Source organism: Quercus robur, chromosome 2, assembly GCF_932294415.1.
Source record: "Quercus robur chromosome 2, dhQueRobu3.1, whole genome shotgun sequence".
Classification (NCBI taxonomy): domain Eukaryota; kingdom Viridiplantae; phylum Streptophyta; class Magnoliopsida; order Fagales; family Fagaceae; genus Quercus; species Quercus robur.
The window spans coordinates 83102479-83124679 of record NC_065535.1 but is presented as its reverse complement, the minus strand read 5'-3'; the positions used below and the strand labels follow the sequence as shown (position 1 = coordinate 83124679).

General features: G+C 32.5%; 2 protein-coding genes and 1 non-coding gene across 3 annotated transcripts; 2 read left to right on the top strand and 1 right to left on the bottom strand.

The window, feature by feature from the left end:
* The first annotated feature begins 5524 nt into the window (after nt 1–5524).
* Nucleotides 5525–9713, top strand: LOC126715389 (SPX domain-containing protein 1-like). The gene is made up of 3 exons (XM_050415965.1): nt 5525–5982; nt 8024–8150; nt 9087–9713. The coding sequence occupies exons 1-3, from the start codon at nt 5689–5691 to the stop codon at nt 9524–9526; spliced, it is 861 nt and encodes a 286-aa protein (XP_050271922.1). The 5' UTR covers nt 5525–5688; the 3' UTR covers nt 9527–9713.
* A 10035-nt stretch (nt 9714–19748) lies between these two features.
* LOC126715388 (peroxidase 25) lies at nt 19749–21450 on the top strand. The gene is made up of 4 exons (XM_050415964.1): nt 19749–20027; nt 20133–20312; nt 20429–20594; nt 20835–21450. The coding sequence occupies exons 1-4, from the start codon at nt 19824–19826 to the stop codon at nt 21254–21256; spliced, it is 972 nt and encodes a 323-aa protein (XP_050271921.1). The 5' UTR covers nt 19749–19823; the 3' UTR covers nt 21257–21450.
* Nucleotides 21451–21573: 123 nt separating this feature from the next.
* On the bottom strand, nt 21574–21655 carry TRNAS-GCU (transfer RNA serine (anticodon GCU)). The gene has a single exon. It is a non-coding gene; the product is annotated as a tRNA-Ser (tRNA).
* Nucleotides 21656–22201: the final 546 nt, after the last annotated feature.

The following is a 22201-nucleotide window of genomic DNA, read 5'->3' as shown; positions in this document are numbered from 1 at the left end:
TATCTCGGCGGTGTGGAACCATCAAACCTCTGAAGAAGGACTGCGTGTTTATCGAAAGTCCAGGGTTCATTGGCAAGAACCCGTTCTGCATCTGCTTCGAGTTCAAAGACGAATAATAGAATGTGATCTCCGGCTTCGCGAACTTTGAAATCTTTTTTGGCTCTCCATAGAGGTTTGAACGTGCGGCCTATGGCTTCCACGTTGAGAGCTCTTTTTGTGAGGAACTTGGCAGCCAAAATATACTCCTTTCTTCGTATATTTTTGGATCTTGATAGACTAAGCTTAACATCTTCTTCATCTGTCAGTGATAATTTTTTCCAGTCGTAAAGGATTTCGTCCATGGAGGTTAATCAATAATGAAAGAGTGAGAATAAAGAGAGTAGACCACACGTAAAGGAGAACGGAGGTCAAGGAACCCTACTGCTATGGAGGATTCAGCAGGGGGGAGGGTTTATCATTCCGGGGAAGATAAGGTAGGTTCTACGCTCTAGTGTCTCAGGGAGAAACTAGGGCGAGAAAAAGAAAAAACTTTTTGGATGTTGATTAATGAAATCTCTTGTTAATAAAAAACGAGTCTAGATTTAATACATCTATATCTATATATATATATATATATATATGTGTGTGTGTGTGTGTGTGTGTGAGAGAGCACACACACGTACGCATGAGCAAGTGTATGTACAAAATGTGCACACATGTGCAAAATTAAAATATTCTTATACAATTTATATCATTATATTTAAGAAGTAAGCTAACTTGCACCATGAACGCGGATTACTTCTTCTCAAAAAAAAAAAAAAAAAAAATGAACGCGGATTACTTTTTTTTTTTTTTTTTTTTTAATTTAGTTGTGTGTTAATGTATTTTTATAATAACATATTATTATAAAAAATCAAATTCAATTAGTGTTTTGACCTGATAATAAAAAGTGATCATCATGAACCAGATGCTGTAAGTTTGAAATTTGAAATTTGAAATACTATCATAACTTTAAAACAAAACCAAAAAAAAAAAAAAAAAAAAAAAACCTTCAAATCTGCTTGAATAAAGTTGATGTCTTTCTTCTCAAAAACAAAAAAAATTCAAATCATGCAAGTGCATGGCTCTTCACACTATCCCACACTCCCACTCTGTATCTGAAACCAAATCTTTTTGACTCAAACTAATAAAAACAAAAATTGTAAAGGTGCTTTAACTTGGCAATGTACAATTGTACATATTACATCAAACCCATCTTTACATTTAGAATAAAGTTCTTCTAGTTTCCCCTATATTATGGAAGATTTTGTTCTGTGCACAATGAAGAGGCAAGACAAAAGTGTACGAAAAAAACTTTACAAAAAAGGAATTAAAATCATTTATGGTGCAACAAGTGAAAGTAAAAGAAAGATTCAAAGAAACTTTGAAAATGAGGGATGGTTTTCTAAGGAAAAAAAATATATAAATCTTCTTGTTAATGAAAGAAAATAATAGAATGGGAAAGAAACCAAAAAAAAAAACAAAAGTGGAGTAATTTGAGGGGACCATATTTCCAAGAACATAGTACTACGTTCTCTCTAGAATCCAAGTCCCAAATATGGAATATCCTAAAGACAAATCCGAATCTTCTCTTGGAAAGGCCAAACAAGAGAAAACAATAGTCCCAAAAATGAAAATCCCACCTATAACCTTGAATTATTTTTTGGAGAAGTGTAAGCTTCAAAAATTGAATGTGCATACTCGGACACGTTCATTGCGTGTGAAAATGGTGAGTCCCACTTTTGAGATCTTATCTCCGAATAAACTTTTCCTCTAATATAATTGACATTTGACCTTGCCGTCACAAACAAAGATGAAAGCTTTGCAATTGCACGAAGACATATGATTATTTAAATAAAACCCAATTTTATCGGGAAGTGATTTGGATATTCCAAATTCCTTGGGATTATGCCATGCGTCATAAATAAGGAAAGCTACTCACTTTGGCTCGGCTTCTAACCTCTCTCTTTCTTCAGCTAAGCTTTATTAGTCTTAAATTCTAAATAGCTCCCACCTCAACAAAGAAATATTAAAATCTCTTTCTATTATGGGGAAAAGGATATTTTTTTTGTTTCCTATGTTTATATAATTAGCCCTCTCATGACATGTGGGTCCTATACATTGATGGGATTCCCATGTTATAAGAGATATATACAGAATATACCTTTTCTTATTATTGACAACGATTATATCAGATTCATATATATATATATATATATATATTCCTTTTATATTATAAAAACTCTTCTATACTCTTATTGTTTTATTTTTTTTTAACTAAAATTTACTATTATTTTTGTAAGGACTCAATTTGTAACAACCACAAAATGATATTGGGTTCGCACGTAAAAAGGCCCAAACAATATAATTTGTAGAGTGTGGGTTTAAAAGGCTAGAACTTGGTCACTGAATGGTGGTTAGTCGTGGTGTTCATACAGAGTTAAACCATGTTCGCTCGGGGAGTCTTTCTCCTCAAGACGGTTTGGGAGGCTCTGGTTCTTGGCCTTTTTTCCCAGCCCCTTTTTTGGCGCATCAGTCTTCACATTATATAACCCCTCTTGGCTGATCCTGGCCCTCCACCTGTTGATCAGGCAGGTGCCTATTCAAGTACCTGTCCCATCAGCCGCTTCCCCTTACTTTTTGTTAGTTGCAATAATCGAAACCACACTGTTCAGGCGTCTTTTCTCATTAATATGGTTGGGACGTTTGTAGACGCATTAAATGCGGAGGGGACGTATTTACCTTGAACCACCTCCACACCGTACCCCCACGTGGGTCCCATTCTACTCGCCTCTTCTTCTGGGGGCCTTTTGGAGACTACCCTTGATGACATGTCTCTCTTCCCTTCGGAGTCTTGGGATGCCGAGGACAGGGTCATCCTCGGCTACGTCTCTAGGCTATTTGGTCTTTCCCTACTCATCCTCGGCAACTACCTTCCTCGGCACGGGCCCTAGGCCCTAGTGGAAAATGGGCCGGGTCGGAAGTTCTCTGGCCCCACAATTTTAATTGTTGAATTCTTAGGAAAAATATATATATATATATATATATATTTTTTTCAATATGAAGTATGAACCCCCACTTTATAATATAATAATGAGTTCAATCTTCTCATTTCATTCAAATCTTACACAATCTTATTTAAACTTTTATTTTTATTAAAAAAAAATTAACTAAAAAGATATTTGAGATACATCATTTAAAAGATATTTTAATTTGATGAGTACCATATTTAAAAAAAAATATATAAATAGTATAACATCAATAAAGAGTTATGCCGTGTATATATACACAATAAATTTCAACTAATGGCATCCACTCTAAAATAAAATTTTTTTTATAATTAGGTTAAGACATCAATCAATTTTTATGGTGTAGACAAGGTTTGGATAAAATATTTTTTATTAAACAAAAAAACACCTTACTAGTTAAGCTAACTAAACCTACTAATATGAGTCTTATTTAAGAAGTAAAAATAAAATAAAACAAAACCTAACATATTTGTAATATATATTTAATACAATAGTAGGAATCGTAATAAATGATTTTTACGTCTTTTGACAATGGATATCTTGTGATGATTATATAAGATAAAAATATAAAATATCATTATCCTCCATAAAAGAAATCCTATTCCATTTCATTAATAATGAGAAATGAAGTGGGCCTCATTTAAAAAGAAAATTACAATAAAACCAATATCACAAGAAGTTCTCTCACTTGCACCTGGGCTCACCATAATCTGCAATTTAATTTTGTGTTTTTTTTTTTAATGGCTCATGTATGATTGTGAATTGAGTATTTATTGTGAATTTTTGTTGTAACCCTAACTTTTTAGAAAATGTCATGCTCTATAAACAAAAATTTCCTCCAAAAAGACCTATTATGTGTTCGATTTATAAAATTAACCCTTATATAAAATCACATAATTTATTAAATCATTTAAACAAATTACATTAATATTAAGTAGGTCATGTGGATAATTTTTTTCAAGTTACCACCTAGTAGATCGGAAGAACTTTCCTCTAAATTGGTTCAGACAAAAACATTATCCTATACTCCTTGGTATTGTTGTATTGTATTATATTTAGGATATTTCAAAATAGTGTTCATCATTTTGGTAAAGTCAACGGAATTCAATTTTAATAGTGATTAATACTTTCCCTAATTTTGTATTGTTTTTCTATTTTGAGGATATTCCAAAAATATGTTCACTTTGAAAAGTTAATTGATACCATATATTATAATAATTTTTCTAACCTCCTTAGCTCTAATAGGGTAAGAGTAGCACTAGCCAAAGGAATTGAGAATGAACCAACACTATTGTATCTTGACGTTTCCAAATAATGATATGAACTCCAAAGTCTCAACTAAGTGAGTCTTTATTATTGGATTACTCACTCTAGTTGTGATAGAGGCATGGTTATCCCATTTGCTTGTGGTTTTTGTTCCCCCATAGCATTCATCTTTCTTTTTCTAGTTTATTTTTAGCTAAAGTATCTTTCAAAAATATAATAATAAAATACTGCATTAACACAACTATACAATGAAACAAGCTTTGGTACCTAATTGATTTCCCCTATCACGCAATACTATAAACAATATAAGCAGAACTTATCTGTTGATTTGGTGATTCTTATTTTTTTTAATTCTTATTTTATATTGGTGGGCAGTTGAAGGTCATAGAGAAGTGATTATTGATTCAAACCATCAAAATCAAATATAAGTCTTACCAAGCATAAAGGCTTAAAGCAGATTAGCTTTTTTTTCTAGGGAAAAAAAATATTTATATACAATTTTTAAAATTCATTTTTTTTCTAGATACTATTTTGGTCAATTTTTATCTGCTTCTAATAAACATAGCAAAAAATCTCGTAACTCAACCGTTACTTTATAATGCTTTAAATGAAAAAGTCCAAGTTTAAACCTCAACACTCTTATCCATTAAATTGTCAAATGCAGACAAATAAATTTATAAGGAAAAAAGAAAAAAGAAAAAAAAGGTCAATGCCAACTCAAATTGCAAATGAGAATGATTAATATAATCTTAATGCTCTAGTCTAGAACCACTAATAGTTGGCCTCGATTCTTATTCAAGTTGACACTTCCAAAAGAAGAGAATCCATGTAAAAACAATCACACATGAATTCCAAGCCATCCACCCAAAAAAAAAAAAGAAGATTTTTTTTATTTTTTCTCACAAGTTGCCATAGAAAACGCAGCTCATTTGTGAACTTTACACTAACCAATCCGGCTTCACAAACTCTCTCTCTCTCTCACAGCTCTTTAAAGTATGTGATTTTAAATACTGCACACGTGGCCTGTCCAATACAGCAAAAACAGATACCCCCCCCCCCCCCAAAAAAAAAAAGGCAAAATAAATACTATATAATAAATAAAAGCTCTTTCTCTCTGTCTGGAAAAGGAATAAAACCCGAGATATACTCTTCAGAAACGAACGGATATTCCAATTATACCCCTCGAATATTCTCTCCTTACCGTTATATCAACTTCGCTCGCTCGCTCTCTCTATCTTCTGCTCCTTCCTTTCAATTTTCCCTCATTTTCCTTCGCATTCTCTTTCCTTTTTTTTTTTTCTTTTCTTTTTTCTCTCCAACCAAACACAAACACACACACACACACACACTCTTTTTTTTTTTTTTTTTTCTAGAAATGAAATTCGGGAAGAGTTTGAGCAATCAGATCGAGGAGACGCTACCTGAATGGCGAGACAAGTTCTTGTCCTATAAGGAGCTCAAGAAGAAGCTGAAGCTTATTGAGCCTAAGAGTGGCGGCGAGAGGCCTAGCAAGCGCGCCAGGCTCGACTCCGGCGACGCTGCGGAAATCGGCGCCGGAGACGGCATGTCCAAGGAGGAGATCGATTTCGAAACCTTGCTCGAGGACGAGCTCGAGAAATTCAACTCCTTCTTCGTCGAGAAAGAGGAGGAATACATTATCAGATTGAAGGTATTAAAGCTTTTTCCTCTCTTTTTTCTTCTTCTTTATATGACGTGTTTGGTTGCCGAGAAAATAAGCACGGTAGCGTTGATTCTTATTAACCAGGAAAGTGATTTTTAGAAACTTTTTAGATTCTTTTCATTAATTAATAAAACTCTTCATTAATTATTGTTGTTATTATTATTATCTGAATTTGTTTTTGGTAACAAACTAAAAATATTAGTATTATCTATCTGAAATTAGTTTTAAGCTGTTAGGAATTCCAGGATAAACATTTTAGAAAACGACGTCGTTGTTGTCCATAAACGTGCGCATCTTAAGCTATCGTGCGCTGGGAATATTTCTTGTTGCTAACGTGCTCCTCCGCCAACTTTTGAGTGATGCTGCTACTGTGCGCAGTTATTACTGCTCACGTGGACGGTTTTCCTCGTTTACTGTTACGGGCCGTTATTGTAACGGTTCCGTTAGTTTAACAAGCTTTAGCTTTTGTATTTTATAGTATTTTAGTAGAGTAGAACAGAACTAGAACTAGAACTAGAAAAATGTCTGTGACTCAGTCCCCACTAATCCCAAATTTCCATCTTTTCCTTTTCTTTGATTTTATTTCATTGGTGTTCTATGGTTTTAGTATTAATATTTACGAAAGTTGTCTTCTGATTTGGAGTCAAGTAATTCATTGTTTTTCTCTGTTAACATAAAATAATGTTATCTTTAGTTTGTTTAGGAGCAAACTCATTAGTGTAGTTAAATATATTATAAGTCACGTAAAGTTATATTATTTATTTATTTATTTATTTTAATTATCATTATGGGTCAAACTTAAACAAGAAATAAGTACATTTTGTCATATAGTTTAGCGAAAATCATGATAGTTGTTGATCTTAATCTATGGGTTGTGAGATCAAACAACACAATCTAAACTCAATTGTGTTCTAAGATTTGATCCCAATTTCGAAGTATATTGGAAACAAAAGTGTCACCTGGTTACTTGAAACTTGTTTGTTCTGATCTTTGATTTTAGTTTTCAAGTCTATTGGAAACAAAAGTGTCATAGATTTACTTTAAACTGTGTATGTATTCTAAGATTTGATTCGGATTTCCAAGTCTAGAAGAAACAAAAATGTCACTAAAGTCGCTTTAAACTCATCTGAGATTTGATTCCAATTTCAAGGTCTATTAAAAACAGAAGTGTCATGGAAATATGGAATCGCTTTAAACTCATCTGAATTTCCAAGTCTACAAGAAACAAGTGTCACCAAGTTGATTCAAACTCGTGTGTTCTAAGATTTGATTCCCATTTCATGTCTACTAGAAACGAAAGTCTCACTGAGTTGTTTCAAACTCATCTGTGTTCTGAGATTTGATTCTTATTTTTTGAGTCTATTAGAAACAAAAGTGGTTCAAGTGGGCAACTATTGCTGAAATTCTTTCCTAATATTTTCATGGGATCAACCGATCAAATAAAACTTCCTACCTACTTACTAACAAAATTAGACTATCCAATTTTGCGATAAATACAATAAGCATGGTTCATCTTATGCATAGGTTGAGGGATCAAAGAAGGTATTGCCTTTGTCTGCTCACAGATTTTGGGCCCCACAACATTTGAAATGGAGCAGACACATGAGATAATTATTGGTGGAATCGAGACAACACCAACTCTTCATGTACTAACAAAAAATTAGGAAAATGTTATCATTAGTTGTCCAGATGTTTGTCTACAGTCCATTGCAACTGAGTGGTTGACTAGTTTAAATTGACTGATTTAAACTCATGTATGTTCTAAAATCTGATTGGATATCTCTTAAAAATAAAATCACTTTCAATACTACCATTTTTATGGGATCAAACATTGCTACCATTCAACTTGCTAATCATCACAGTCCATCTTATACATGTGTTGTGTGGATGCGAAAATTAGTGAATTCAACATGTGTACTTTTCACCTATCCGCTGTTGTATGAACTTGGTATGGGAAATAATGAAAGAAAGATGAATGAGCATAGTAGTTGGTATTGGTGTTGACAATTGTGCTTGTGGTTGATTGCAGGAGTTACAAGATAGGGTGGCAAAAGCAAAGGATTTTAATGAAGAGATGATAAAAATTCGGAAGGAGATTGTGGACTTCCACGGAGAGATGGTTTTGTTGGAGAATTATAGCGCCCTTAACTATACAGGTAATTTTACTTTACTTTACGTGTATCTTTAATGTAAAGGAGAAGTGGTTAAATTTTTTTTTTTTTGGCTAAAAAAAAAATGATTAATTAAGGGACAGGATAAAATATATCTAGTGTAAAGGTTGTTCATTTCCTTTCTGTGGTTCACATGCTTACTTTTGACTCTGCTTTCACGAATATTCTGTGAGACAATTTGTCACCTCAATTTTAGCTTTTCTTAGGAGGAAAGCCTTTGTTAATGATTTACACTTGAGCATATACCTTAACATGAACGGTTTGCTACTTATGCTTGTTATCTCCTGACGAATAAAAATATGTACACTTGTTTGATTTTTTATACAAAGGATAACTATGCCCAAATTATTCTTTGGATTATAATAGTATGAATTCTGCTTGAATTCATATTTTGACAATGGCCATGTTCTTTTAATATTTTCAATTCAAATGAATTTTTGAAGATTCAAAGGTTCTTTTGATATTTTAACCTCCTTTACAATTACGCCATTAAGGAATAAATTTTTTATTAAATTCTTAGTTTTGGTAGTTTTGATATATTTAGTTTGATTTGATTAATCAACAAATTGGATTGGCATTAGATTCTATGTTCTATCTCTTATGTTTTATAATTGTTTATAATTCTTTAATCGTGTGCTTAAATGATTTTATATCATTTATGCAAAAAGTATCATCCAAATCAAGTAGAATAATAATTTATGTTTCTTCACAAATGGGCAGATGTGTATGATAGTACTGTTACATAAAAGATGGGTTTAAAAATGTAACGTTTAAGCACACCAGCATGCACAATGTCCTCAGAATAAAACAATATTATACAATCAATAGGGGGTTGATCCCTTAAAGTAACTGGTTTCTTAGAATATAATAATGTCTTAAAGGCTAGATTGACTTAATGACACCTTAATTTGGTCTTAACAGGTTTGGTCAAAATACTCAAGAAGTATGACAAAAGAACTGGTGCCCTCATTCGCTTGCCCTTCATTCAAAAGGTCTTGCAACAGCCCTTCTTCACCACTGACATGCTCTACAAGCTTGTGAAGGAGTGTGAGGCAATGCTGGACGGACTTTTCCCCAAGTGTGAACCACCAGCTTCAACAGTGGTAGCTGATGGGGATGATGATCCTTCAACTTCTGACGCTACCAATAACAACAGTCTGCTCAGAGTGCCAAAGGAACTTGCAGAGATTGAGTATATGGAGAGCTTATATATGAAGAGCACTATATCAGCACTACGGGTTTTGAAGGAAATTCGGAGCGGAAGCTCAACTGTTGGCCCTTTGTCATTGCCACCACTGCAATTTAGTGCAATTGAGGAAACATGGAATAAAGTTCCAGTTCTGGAACAAGTTGCCAAGTAGTTGTATTTTGAGGAAGGAATTGTGATGAGTGTTTCCCATTGTTTCTTATATTTTCCTTTTTATTCTTCTTCTTTTTTTTTTTTTTTTTTTTTTAATGCATCTATTATGATGCCTTAGATACTAACACGGATGTAAAATGCTAAACTCGACCTGAAATGAATTCAATCGAATCATAAGTTCTGTATAATACTCGCCTTTTATAGAAGAAAGTAGCGTCTTCAAATTGGGAACGAGAATATTGGTTTACATTTTATTTTAACCTAAAGCAAAATCTTTAGCTGTTTTTGAAGTTGGACCATTTGGTGCCAGGAAGTATTTCTACTTGGCGTGTTGCCAGTGTCTTGTAGTTTTTAATGGCAGTGGTCGCTTCTCCCCTAGAAGAGAATCTGGGTTCGAATTTTCTTCAATCAATGTTGTAAGCCAAAAATAGAAAATGACATGTTCAAGTATCAGATCCTAAGAGATGTCCTATTCTGGCATGTTCGAGGATCAAATCCTAAGAGAAGCCCTCTTCTTCCATTTCTTAGCAGTGGCCAGAAGTTTGTTCTTACCGTATTAGACATATGTAGCATACTCCAAATTCTGACATTTATTCACAAGGTTCTAAAATTCTTGGGTTCACATTCATGGCCAGAACTGCAAAATAAAGTGTTTCCTCACAAAGAGTGGTTGGATTAGTTAAAGCTTAATGACCAGATACAGAGTAGGCCGAGCCTATTATAATACGATTGTAGCACCTCCAATTGTCTGCCGTGTTTAAAACTTTAAATCATGAGTTCTTTAGCGTTTAGACAAAGCAACCCTCATTCCCAACCAACCCACGAAGTACCAACCCCCCTCCCCTCAACAAAGAAAAAAGAAAAAGAGATCCCCTGCCTCTTTATCCTTGAAATGTTTTCAAAAGTGGTAGCTTAACTAACATTTCTTGATATTACCAACAGATATATGTAAAATGCAAATCCCACTATTTGTAACTATTGAATTGATTCCAAAAATAAAAAATTATTTTATACAAAAAATTAAATAAAAAAAATGTTTCCAAAAGTTTGGAAAAAAATAAAACCAACTAATGAAAAGAATCAAATTTCCTCCATAATTAAAGTCATTTTTAGTTCTCAAAAAAAAAAAAAAAAAAGCCTTTTTTCTTTCTTTCAATAATTTAATTGTTACAGGTTATGATAAGTGAATACAAATTCTTTGCACCATTTTTTTATTCTACTTTATATTTCACTAATTACAACTTGTCATTTATTTATTTAACTTTCCTTATAAAATAGCTAAAGTTTAAAATAGAAAAATAAATACGTGACAAGTTGTGATTGATGGAATATAAAGTGGAACACAAAATGTAGTATAGAGAATTTGTATTCATAATAAGTAAGAAGAGGAATTCATACATTGATTAAGGCTCTTGAGTCTCGACAACCAAACATTCATTGTACACGGTTGCCTTAATCTGTAAGAATGTTCCTATAGGTGCGTAGCTAAAAAATGTACTGTTTGAATTTATTGAGTGATTTAGGATCATAGATAAATTAGAAATACCGTTAGACAAAGTTTGGCTACAAATTTGGTTCGATTACAACTTCACCTAATATTTTTTTATTGGATGTAAATTTTGACAAATTCACATTTGGATTACATTTTCTTCTTATATATTCCATGCTTGCAAAATTTCTAGAATTTTAAAAATTCATAACTTTGTCATCAATTAATTGTTTAAATTGTAAATTTTTATGAATCATATAGTCTAAAATTATGCATAAAAAATAAGTTTATGAATCATATAGTAAATAATATCTAATTGACATAAATTTGATATATGTTAAAAGCATAAAAAAAAATATATAGTTCAACGATTAAAATTTTAAAATATGAAACAATGTTAATTTTTATAAATAAAACTGTGGACTTAGACTATAACTAAGTTTGTAGCTTAACGTCGTTATACACTTAGACTTCAAGCCTCTTACTAGTTGGTCGAGCCGAAGAAATAGATTTACAAAAATAATTTTCATACTGACTTTTCCCGATTAGAAAATTCTTCAGATAAAGATTTTTGTTGCTGTCAAATTATATCTTGTGGACCTAAACCTGAAAAGATGTTGTAGTAAGTTGATAAGCATATTCAAAGAGCATATTCCATAAATAGCAACTTTAAATTGATTGACGATTACGCTCTGTACCCTACTATATGCCAATTGTAACCAGGCAGTTTTGTTTGACCATATTGCTTCGACTTGCGGCCAGCTATTATTTTTCTGCAACAAATCGGACCACCCAGACACACACACCGACACACGTACTACTTATTTTTATTTTGCTTTATTTTTTAATCATTAAAAAACTCTTATTGGGAACTTGAACCAAAAGAGGAAGTGAGAAGATATTGAAAAATTATAAGCAGTGAGAAGATATTGAAAAATGATAAGGAAGGTGGACAAATGACGTGATTCATCATTCCACTAAAAATTTTATATTTGTTTAAAATTGTTGAGTTAAATTTTTTTTTTTTAAATAGATACTGATTACTGACTTAACAATTTTAAACAAATGGAAATTTTTTAGTAGAATAGTAGATAAATGATATGATCTACAAGAAAATTGTATAATTTCTTGAGCTATTTCCTTCATTGACCATACAGACGAGATTGAGCATATCCATGTGGGAATTCAAAATCGAACTAAAATGAAAAAGCATTTCCAAATACGTAAAAATTCACCAAAAAATGTTCCCACTGGAATGCATTGTTGCAGCAAATTAGGGATGCTGCACTTTATGCTTTAAATTATCCTTACAATTATACTTTGTACCCTATAATTTTTAAATGTTTGATTTGAGCCTTAAATCCATGTTACATTTTGCACTATGCTGTCACTTGGATGGCACTACGTGAAAATATAATTGTCTATCTTCTCAATTCTTTAAAAATAAATGAGAAATTATACTTTATCATCTTAAACTATACTCTCAATTACACTTTACAACCTAAACTTTAGTTTTTCATCCAAGATTTCGGCAAAATTGACAGCAATGTACACAGTGTAACATAGATTATAGTTTAAGATGCTAATTATGCATTCTGAAAGTTTATGGTATAAAGTATAATTTGAGATATAGTTTAGGATGGTAAAATGTAATTACTCCAACAAATTATACAACTTGTTACAGTAAGATGTAAAAATAAAACTCTACTGTAGCAAGTTATATAGTTTAATAGGTTTTTTTTTTTATTCCATCTCTCTCATTGTGCTGTTGGTGTAGGTTTTTTTTTTTTTTTTTTTTTTTTTTTTTTTTTTTAAAAAGAAAATTTATATAAAGTTGTTGGTGCAGGTGTTATAAATTATTTTAATGTGATGAATTGTAAAATAAAGACTGGAATGTGTGGTATATCATTAAATAAGAATGTAAAATAGATCAAACGGTGTTTTGAGAGATAAAATACATATTTTTCACATTCCCAGATGTGAACATTTTACAAAGAGTAGCCCAATTAGCTGTAGGTAGTGCTAAACTGCTAATACATTGGAGTTATTAAAAACATGAGTAACATGATTAGCCTATCAAAAATAAAATGATTCAAGAGTAGCTATGCTTTATGAGATTGAATGTTGGACAGTTAAAAAGCAATATATTCATAAAATGAGTGTAAAATAAGGATGTTATGATAAATAATTGGAAATATAATGAAAGATATGATTTGAAATGAAAAAAATCACTTAAAGATAGGATGAACCCTATCGATGAAAAGATAAAAGAAGATCGCTTGAAATTATTTGGTCATATTCATAGGAAAGCATTTAATGCAATAGTGAGAAGAGGATTGACTCAAGTTGAGGATATGAAAAAGCTAAAGGAAATTCAAAAATAACATTAATAAAAGTGGTAAAAAGATAGGATATATCAAATAAAAAGGTAACTAATAGTATGACTTTGAATAAGATAAAATGACAAAAGAGAATATATATATATATATATATATATATATAGCTTACCCTAATTAATCTATTAAGGATTCATAGTCAACTCTAAAAATTTAGGAATAAGACTTGGTTGTTATCATAGGAGTAGCTTTGATATACTATTGATTACATTGAGTGTGTAACCTTCGAAAATAATGTTTTTGAACCCCATTTCGTTTGCCTTTACTTTATAACTGCAAGGAGGACTTTCTAACTTCAACCCAAATAGGCGGTCTAAGAGCATCCACAACAGTGGAGCTAAATTTTTAGCAATTTAGCTCCACCAAAAGTTACTTTATCTATTTTACCTACACACATGCTAAAAGCAGTGGATTTATTTTAGCTTTCAACACAATAAAATAATATATTCATCACAATAAAATAATATTTCTACTACAATAAAATAATAATATTTCTACTATAATAAAATAATATATCACCACCACCACACAGCACAAACATCCTCCACCACCACCACACAGCACAAACATCTTCCTCCACCACCAGTCCACAGCAGAGAAAAAAAAAAAAAAAAAAACCCAAATCAAGGCTCAAGCAAACGACGCGTAGTTCGCTCCTCCGTTGTTCCCAGTTCGAGTTCGAAGACCTCTTCCAATCCCTAGTTTCTCGGTTCCCTTCCGTCAATTCCTTGGAATTCATCGCTCCGGCGCTCGGTTTCGCTGGCGGTTTCGCTCTCCACCGCCACTCCAAGGATCGGCTAAGACATCGAGGCGATTCCAATGTCGGGGAGTGGATTCTCTTCACCAGTCCGATGCCGTTTAGCCGGTTCGTGTTCCTACAGTGCCCTTCGGTGTCGTTCACCGGAGGCGAGGACATGAACGAGAGGCTGGTGAAGGAGGACAGGCATTTCGTGAGGTTGAACAAAGGAAGAATGGTGGTAAGGAGCGACGGCGACGGCGTGGGCTGGGACGGCGACGGCGTGGAGTGGGTTGGGAGATGAGAGCTTGAGAGAACTGAGACGGTGAGAGAATAAAAGAATGAAAAAAATAAAGTGAGTTTTTATTATTTTAATTGGGAGTTGGATTAAATTTTTATTTTTTATTTTTTAGATGAATGCTACAGTGCACATCTATCTATAGATGTGCACTGTAGCAAATCAGCTAAATTTTATGGGTTTGGCTTCACTGCTACAAGCCTTTTTTGCTATATTGGTGGAGCTAAAATAGCATTATAGCTTTTTAGCTCCACTGCTGTAAATGCTCTAATGTCATCTAACAAATTCAGTCCAAATAAGAGAGATCACTTCCTTGTAGTCCATACAAACTACCACTAAACAACATGACTATCTCAAACAACCAAGTCAACATTTACCCTGATATAAAGAGGAGATGCTAAGGGACTGTTTGAATTTTCAGTTTCCATTACTCATAACTCTATTTCCATTACCCATAACTCAAAATATGTGAGTCCCACGGTTGAGAAGTATGTTTGGCATTGTTTCTAGTTTTTGTTTCCATCACTCAATTCTCTGATTTTTTAGTGATGAGTTATAAAAACTGAAAACATATTTTAGGTGTTTTCAAATTATGGAAACAGAATTATGATAGCAATTTTGTAAATACACCCACAATGAGAGACCCACCAGCCGCAACTTTTGACTTCACCCTCCTCTTTCCAGTTTTGTTTTTTTTTTTTTTTCATAGTTCATTAACTTTGTTCACTTCTATGGAGACTTTGTTTAGGTTTAATTGATATGGTGCTTTCAAATAGTCTGTTTCTCAGCATCCACAGCCCAGCTCAACGAACTCCAATGAACAGAACAATAATTGCATTATTTTCAAATGGAATATTGAGGGCTGTAAAAGCATTTAGAATATTACTAATCTATTCACTTAGGGGGCATTTGGTTTGTGGAAGACTAAATTACTTTCTATTGTTAGATTTATGTCCTTGGAATCACATTCTAGCAATATAAGGTTACAACGTTTGGTTCATTAATCACATTCCTATCGGGTTTCAAAATTATAACATTCTTATACTTGTTTGGTTCATAACATTCTTATGAATAATTCAAATTATATATATTGATTGAAAATCTTCCAAAAACCTCAAAAATTACAATAACCTAAGAAATGAACAAAAATAATCCTAAAACCTATCAAATGAAAAAAAACAAACAAACAAACAAACATGAACTGTCAAAAGGGTCAAAAATACCTTGAACACTCCAAAATATCTTTATAGTGTCCAAAATGACCAAAATACACTTAGAACTTCCAAATTACCCTTGAAAGATCCAAAAATACAAAACTTCTAAAATGACCAAAAGACCCTAGAAACACTAAAAAATAAAAAAAAAAAAAATAAAAAAAAAAAATAAAAAAAAGTAAGAAGAAAAGAATACCCTAGAAACACCTAAAATGATCAAAGTACCCGTTAAACCTACAAAATGATCAAAATATCCAAGAAGCTTCTAAATTAACCAAAATACCTTTAAAGTCTCTAAAATGACCGAAATATCTCGAAGCCCTCTAAAATGACCAATAATTCTCTAAATCCTAAAAAATAACCAAAATACTACCAAAACATCTAAAATGACGAAAATACCCCTAGAATCACCGAAATGCCATGAAATCTTCAAAATGACTAAACCCAAGAAACCTCTAAAATGACCGTAATACCTTTGATGTTTCTAAAATGATGAAAATACTTTTGAAATCACTAAATGACCAAAATACCCTCGTCAAAATGTAAAAAATGACTAAAACACCCCAAAAATCACCAAATTATTTAAAATATCTCGAAACCTTCAAAATAATAAAAAATACTCCTGGAACCTTCAAAATACTCTTGGTAAGAAAAGCATGTTTTTATTAATGGAATGATTTTGCTTTGTAATCCTCTAGCAGTTTAGTAGTTTAGGAAGGATTTGTGAGGATAGTAATTGTATCTGTTTTGTTGTTGGTTGCCTTGGTACGATATTAAAATCTTTCTAGTTAAGAGGGGGAAAAAATTGGGCTAAGATAAAGTTGGGCCTGAAGCAATTCTTAGCCTATGCTACGCCTGACAAGTGACAACTATTCTGAATTACTAAGGGTACATTTGGTATACTGATTGAGGATTACAATAGGAATTGTAATCTTCATTACTAGGAATAAAATATGTTGTAATGTAATAACTAAACCTATTCATTAGTTTGGTTGTGAGTTATAACATTAGAATGAAACATAAGATTTATTTTAGGAAATATCTTACTTATACAATTGTATCTCCTTAAAAATTATTATTTTTATATTTAAGAGAGATATGTGTTATTTTTTATGATTTTTTTATTTTTATAATTGTTAGATGTATATGGAAAGTTTGTTTATTTGGAAATATATTAAGTTTTGAAATTATTGCACTTACTAAGGAATAGCTAATACAACCTTTTAAAGAGGAATAATTATTCCTCATTTTGAAGAATAGCCATTCATAAGGAATGACTATTCTTTGTAATAAAAATATAACCAAACTAAAGAATAACTAAACCATAGGAATAATTATTACATTACAACATCTATTACAGTCTACCAAACATGCCCTAAGGAATGAGGCATGTGCGCTGGATTGGGGGGTGGGGGGCAACAATTACAAATATATGATATAGCCATTGCTCCAAAAAGTTTCAATATTTGTTGCTCGAGCCCAACAACCTAAACTAAGCCATACATGTTTGTGGGTTTGAGATCTTAGGTTGTGATGGGCCAGCCTGCCCGGCCTTGGAGTATTTGTTAAAACTCAACCCACAATTAGCTTATTTGATTTTTCTCTTATTATTATATTCTGCTAAAAATATGATAAAGTATACTTGTGATTAAAAAAAAAAATTTTCAAAGTTGTGTATAAGTAAAAAAGAAGAAGAAGAAGAAGCTAAAAGCTAAATGAAACAGTTGGATACAAACGGATAATAAAAGATTAAAGAGTCCGGTTTTAATACCATTAATATTATGAAAAATATAAAAAGTTGTTTAAAATTTTTTTTTTCTTCACAAATTTTTTTAAAAATATTTCATAAATCAATACCGCATTTGTTACCATTTTACAAGATTAAAAGTAGTAAACTTAAGCAGGACAGGACCTTTCTCTACTACCGCCTAAATTAAAAGTAATAAGCTTAAGCCACATATCATTAGGAAAAATAGGTGGAATTCCATTATTTTCCATATGAAGGTTCTTGAAACGCCTTTGCATGCACTGATATATTTTTCAATTCAACGCATGTGAAAGTTGCTAAAAGTATGGAAAATAAATATGAAATTGTATCCAAAGCACCAAAAGAAATTGAAATACATGAAGCTGGAGGAATAAAGAAAATGGTTCTCTGACTGTACCAAAATTATAAAGACAGTATCCCAACTTTGTTAGGGGTAATGGATGGTTGCCACTTGCCACTATAGTCTATACATATGTATTTATATTTATTTTACAAAAAAACATCTCCAATACCATTAGAAAAGCTAAAGGGATACGGATAAGATACCACAAATAAACCACATTTATTCGTATTAAATTGCTTATCACCTAACATTTTCTACTTTTCTTTTTGTCCCATCGATGCAATTTCATGCATCAAGCGCCGAATTTTTTTATTCTGTTCACAATTTCACATAGTTGTTGGTACTGTTCGAGCCTATTTATTGGAATATATCATACATGTATAAAGTGCAAACACTGCATGATACAAGAAAACTTATGTAAAATGTGAAAGTTATTGTGAAAGTGTGTACATTATGCGTACTATGTGTACATTAGAGAGTGTATGAAACAATAATTTTATTTATTTTAAACTATGAAATGAATTAATTTGAAATAAAGAGCATCCTTCCACACTAAGGTGAGGGTTGATCATAGACTGATATATAAAACGTCACCTTAAACTAAAATAAAATGTTAAAGAATAAATGTCACTTGCTAGTCTTGTAGATATGTATAATTGTCTATGATTGATATTAGAGATACTATTAATTTTCTTACATAAATTTTACAAACTAATGTGTCACTAATCACATTAATTTGTCATGGTAGTTTGTAAACTTTATGGGATAAAATTTTACGGTATAACTTTAGCATTTTTTAATACTTTATGCGAATGAATGTTTAGGTGGCTACTTGGAATGAGTTTGGATTGCACATTTCAGCTGGCGTTCTGCGTTTGGCATTTGAAAGGTGGGTCCCACGGCAACTGTGCACTTTTCAGCCAACTTCAAGATAAACGCAGATTATATATTTTGCTGGGTCCCATACGGCACTATTCATATTTAAAAATTATTTTACTACAATATTTTTAGTAATAAATTTTCAATTTTCAATAAATAAATGGTATCCAAATAAACTCTTGACCATATTTTAAATGAAATATAGATTGAATGCCAATTAGCTAGTCACATTGTGTTGCTCATCAAACTCAAATTAATAATTCTATCAATTGCAACATAATAATTGCTTTAAGTACTGATTAAGTAGTTCCATGCACATGTGGGAAATTATTGTATACTCCCGGAATATCATAAATGCGTACTCCTTTCTCTCACATGAATAATGGGTTCCATTAATTAAATTCATGGTGGGACCCACCATTCATGTGAAAGGAGAGAGTACGCATTTATGGTACTCCGGGAGTACCTAATACACAATTTATAAAAGCTGATGTGAACACGATGAAAACAATCAAAGGAGCAAATTAAGGCATATAATTCTCTATATGCATGAATAATGTAACGCCTACGTGGCTAGCTACTTTACCATATTTTAAATAAAATGTAGATTAAAAATGTCGAATTACTCACACTGTGAGATGTTCATCAAGTTATTTACTCCAAGAGTTCTCTTAAAGGCTAAGCATAGTGATTACATTTAAGTGATTAAGAAAATCCATGCAAATGTGCAGCAAACACAGTATGTAAAATTGCTAATGTGAACACAATGACAATGAAAACATTTAAAAGGAGAAAACGCGGGTTTGTTAGACACAGAGAGAAGAGAACGCGTCAAGGAATAAAGCTAAAGAATCAAGGATAGCAATATTACCTCTTCTTCATTACAATATGATCTTCAATCTATCTCTGGGTCCCCAAAAGAACACAAACTAGACAGTACAGTATGAAATGGAGACCACCTTCTTGTATTGGTCCCACGCGTCTCCACTAGCAAAAGCTTGAAGCCCAAACTTTTATGAAATGGACAGGCAACTAGGCAAGCAACAAAGTAGCTTTACCAAGCCATGTGTCTATATATAGTCTTGGATTTTAAGTAGTGGTTCGCAGTTGGTAGTGAGAACTGAGAATTCGGATAATATAATTAGAATCAATTTGTTGGTATCTTACTGGTGCAAATGGAAGCCAGCATGCGGTTTGTTTTCGTTGTGATTTTAGTGATGAGTTCATGTGTACATGGCCAATTGAAAACTGGGTTTTATTCTTCTTTATGCCCAAGAGCTGAGGCCATAGTGAGGTCCACTGTTGAAGCACACTCCAACAAAGACCCCACGATTTTGGCTGGCTTGCTAAGGCTTCACTTCCATGACTGCTTTGTTCAGGTTTCTTTTATTCTTTTCTTTTATGCATGGCTGTTTGTAGTAGTTGATTTGCTATTTGACATGTTTCGAAAGTACTAATAATTAATTGACATTAATATTGCACAGGGCTGTGATGGTTCGGTGTTGATTACGGGGTCTTCTGCTGAGATGAGTGCACCCCCAAACCTTGGCTTAAGAGGGTTTGATGTAATCGATGATGCAAAATCACAACTAGAGCCCTTGTGCCCTGGGGTGGTTTCATGTGCCGATATACTCGCACTGGCTGCTCGTGATGCTGTGGACTCGGTACATAAATTAAATCTCTCTCTTTCACTAATAACACATGCACACACACACACACGACACATATATGGTACGTATAAATCTAACTTGTGTGCTTATAATATATTGCTATATATCAGAGTGGTGGTCCAAGTTGGCCAGTGCCTACTGGAAGAAGAGATGGCAGGGTGTCTTCGGCTTCCGAAGTCTCAAATAATTTACCTTCTCCTCTTGAATCCGTCGCTACCCACAGGCAAAAATTTGCTGCTAAAGGCCTTGACAATAATGATCTTGTCACATTAGTTGGTATACTCTCTAGACGATAATTATATCAGACATCTTGTATAAATATTATTTCTCTTATAGAACATATATAGGTTCTACACAATTGTCATAGAACGTATTGTAAAAGAAATTATACATATGCTGAATATACAAGTATCATCTCCTTTGTAAAAAGGAGATACTGACTTATATGCTACATTAATTGTTACATATAAATTGTGTGACATGCATTTTTTAATTTTGGGGTATTTGAGTGTACAGGGGGACATACCATAGGCCAAACAGACTGTTTGTTTTTCAGATACCGTTTATACAACTTCACAGCCACAGGTAACTCTGATCCTACAATAAACCCATCATTTTTGTCACAACTACAAGCTCTTTGTCCAAAAGACGGCGATGGCTCGAAACGAGTTGCATTAGATAAAGATAGCCAGACTAAGTTTGACGTGAGTTTCTTCAAGAATGTACGTGATGGTAATGCAGTTCTAGAGTCGGATCAGAGGCTATGGGGAGACGCTACAGCGCGAACCGTCGTCCAAAACTATGCTGGGAGCATTAGGGGATTACTTGGTTTAAGATTTGACATTGAGTTTCCAAAAGCTATGATCAAAATGAGTAGCGTTGAGGTGAAGACCGGTACACAAGGAGAGATTAGAAAAGTTTGTTCAAAGTTTAATTAATAAACCCCATTGTGTTAAACTTAATTAAACAATTCCCTAGATCACATTTTATAGTTTTGTTGGAATCAAACTCACTTATTAAAAAGAAAAAAAAAATGGTACATATATATTTAGTACGTTTCTAGCTAGCTAGCTTTGAGCATGTAACAAGATATGTAAATATTAAATATTAATAAAGTTTTTTTTTTTTTTTTCTTTTTAAGTTGTCAATATGTTCTTGTTTGGGGGAAACAACCGAACACTTGGTAAAGAATAATCGTAAAATCGTAGAAAGGAGAGGAGACTATCAAAATTTAATTGCAAAAATTTGTCCAAAACGTCGCCTGAGAGATTCGAACTCTCGCGGGGAAACCCCATGTACTTAGCAGGCACACGCCTTAACCACTCGGCCAAAGCGACTCTAGATGTCAGTAGCTTGTCATATGAGATAATTATCTTTTACTTCTAGTATTCACAACATGAAATATGCTAATCATTATGGCAAAAATAATTAAATAATTATTTATTTATTTCTCAGTTGCCTTTAGAGATAACTATCACATCCATCTTTCTATAAGGTTGTCAGATTGAATCCCTTCATAATCTTTACTTATATTAGTTTAATCTCACATGCTTTGCGTGTATAATGATGTTTTTTTTTTTTTTTAGTGTTATAATTTTTCATTGATCTCAATTTGAGACATTTCTCTTCTATTCAATTAAACCACATGATAATTTTTATTTCAAACATAGAAAAGGCATTTATTAAAAAAAAAAAAATTTGACAATACAAACAGATGTAAAGAGAAAACAACTCAAAAAGGTTTGGTTACTAAGAAGGTTTGATTCTTTAAAATTTACCCATTTCTTTCCTTCCAGAACAACATATAGGAAATTTAGACTCCTGTGACTTACCCTTCTTTTTTATTATTCCCTTCTCTGTACAATTTGTTTTTTTTTTTTTCC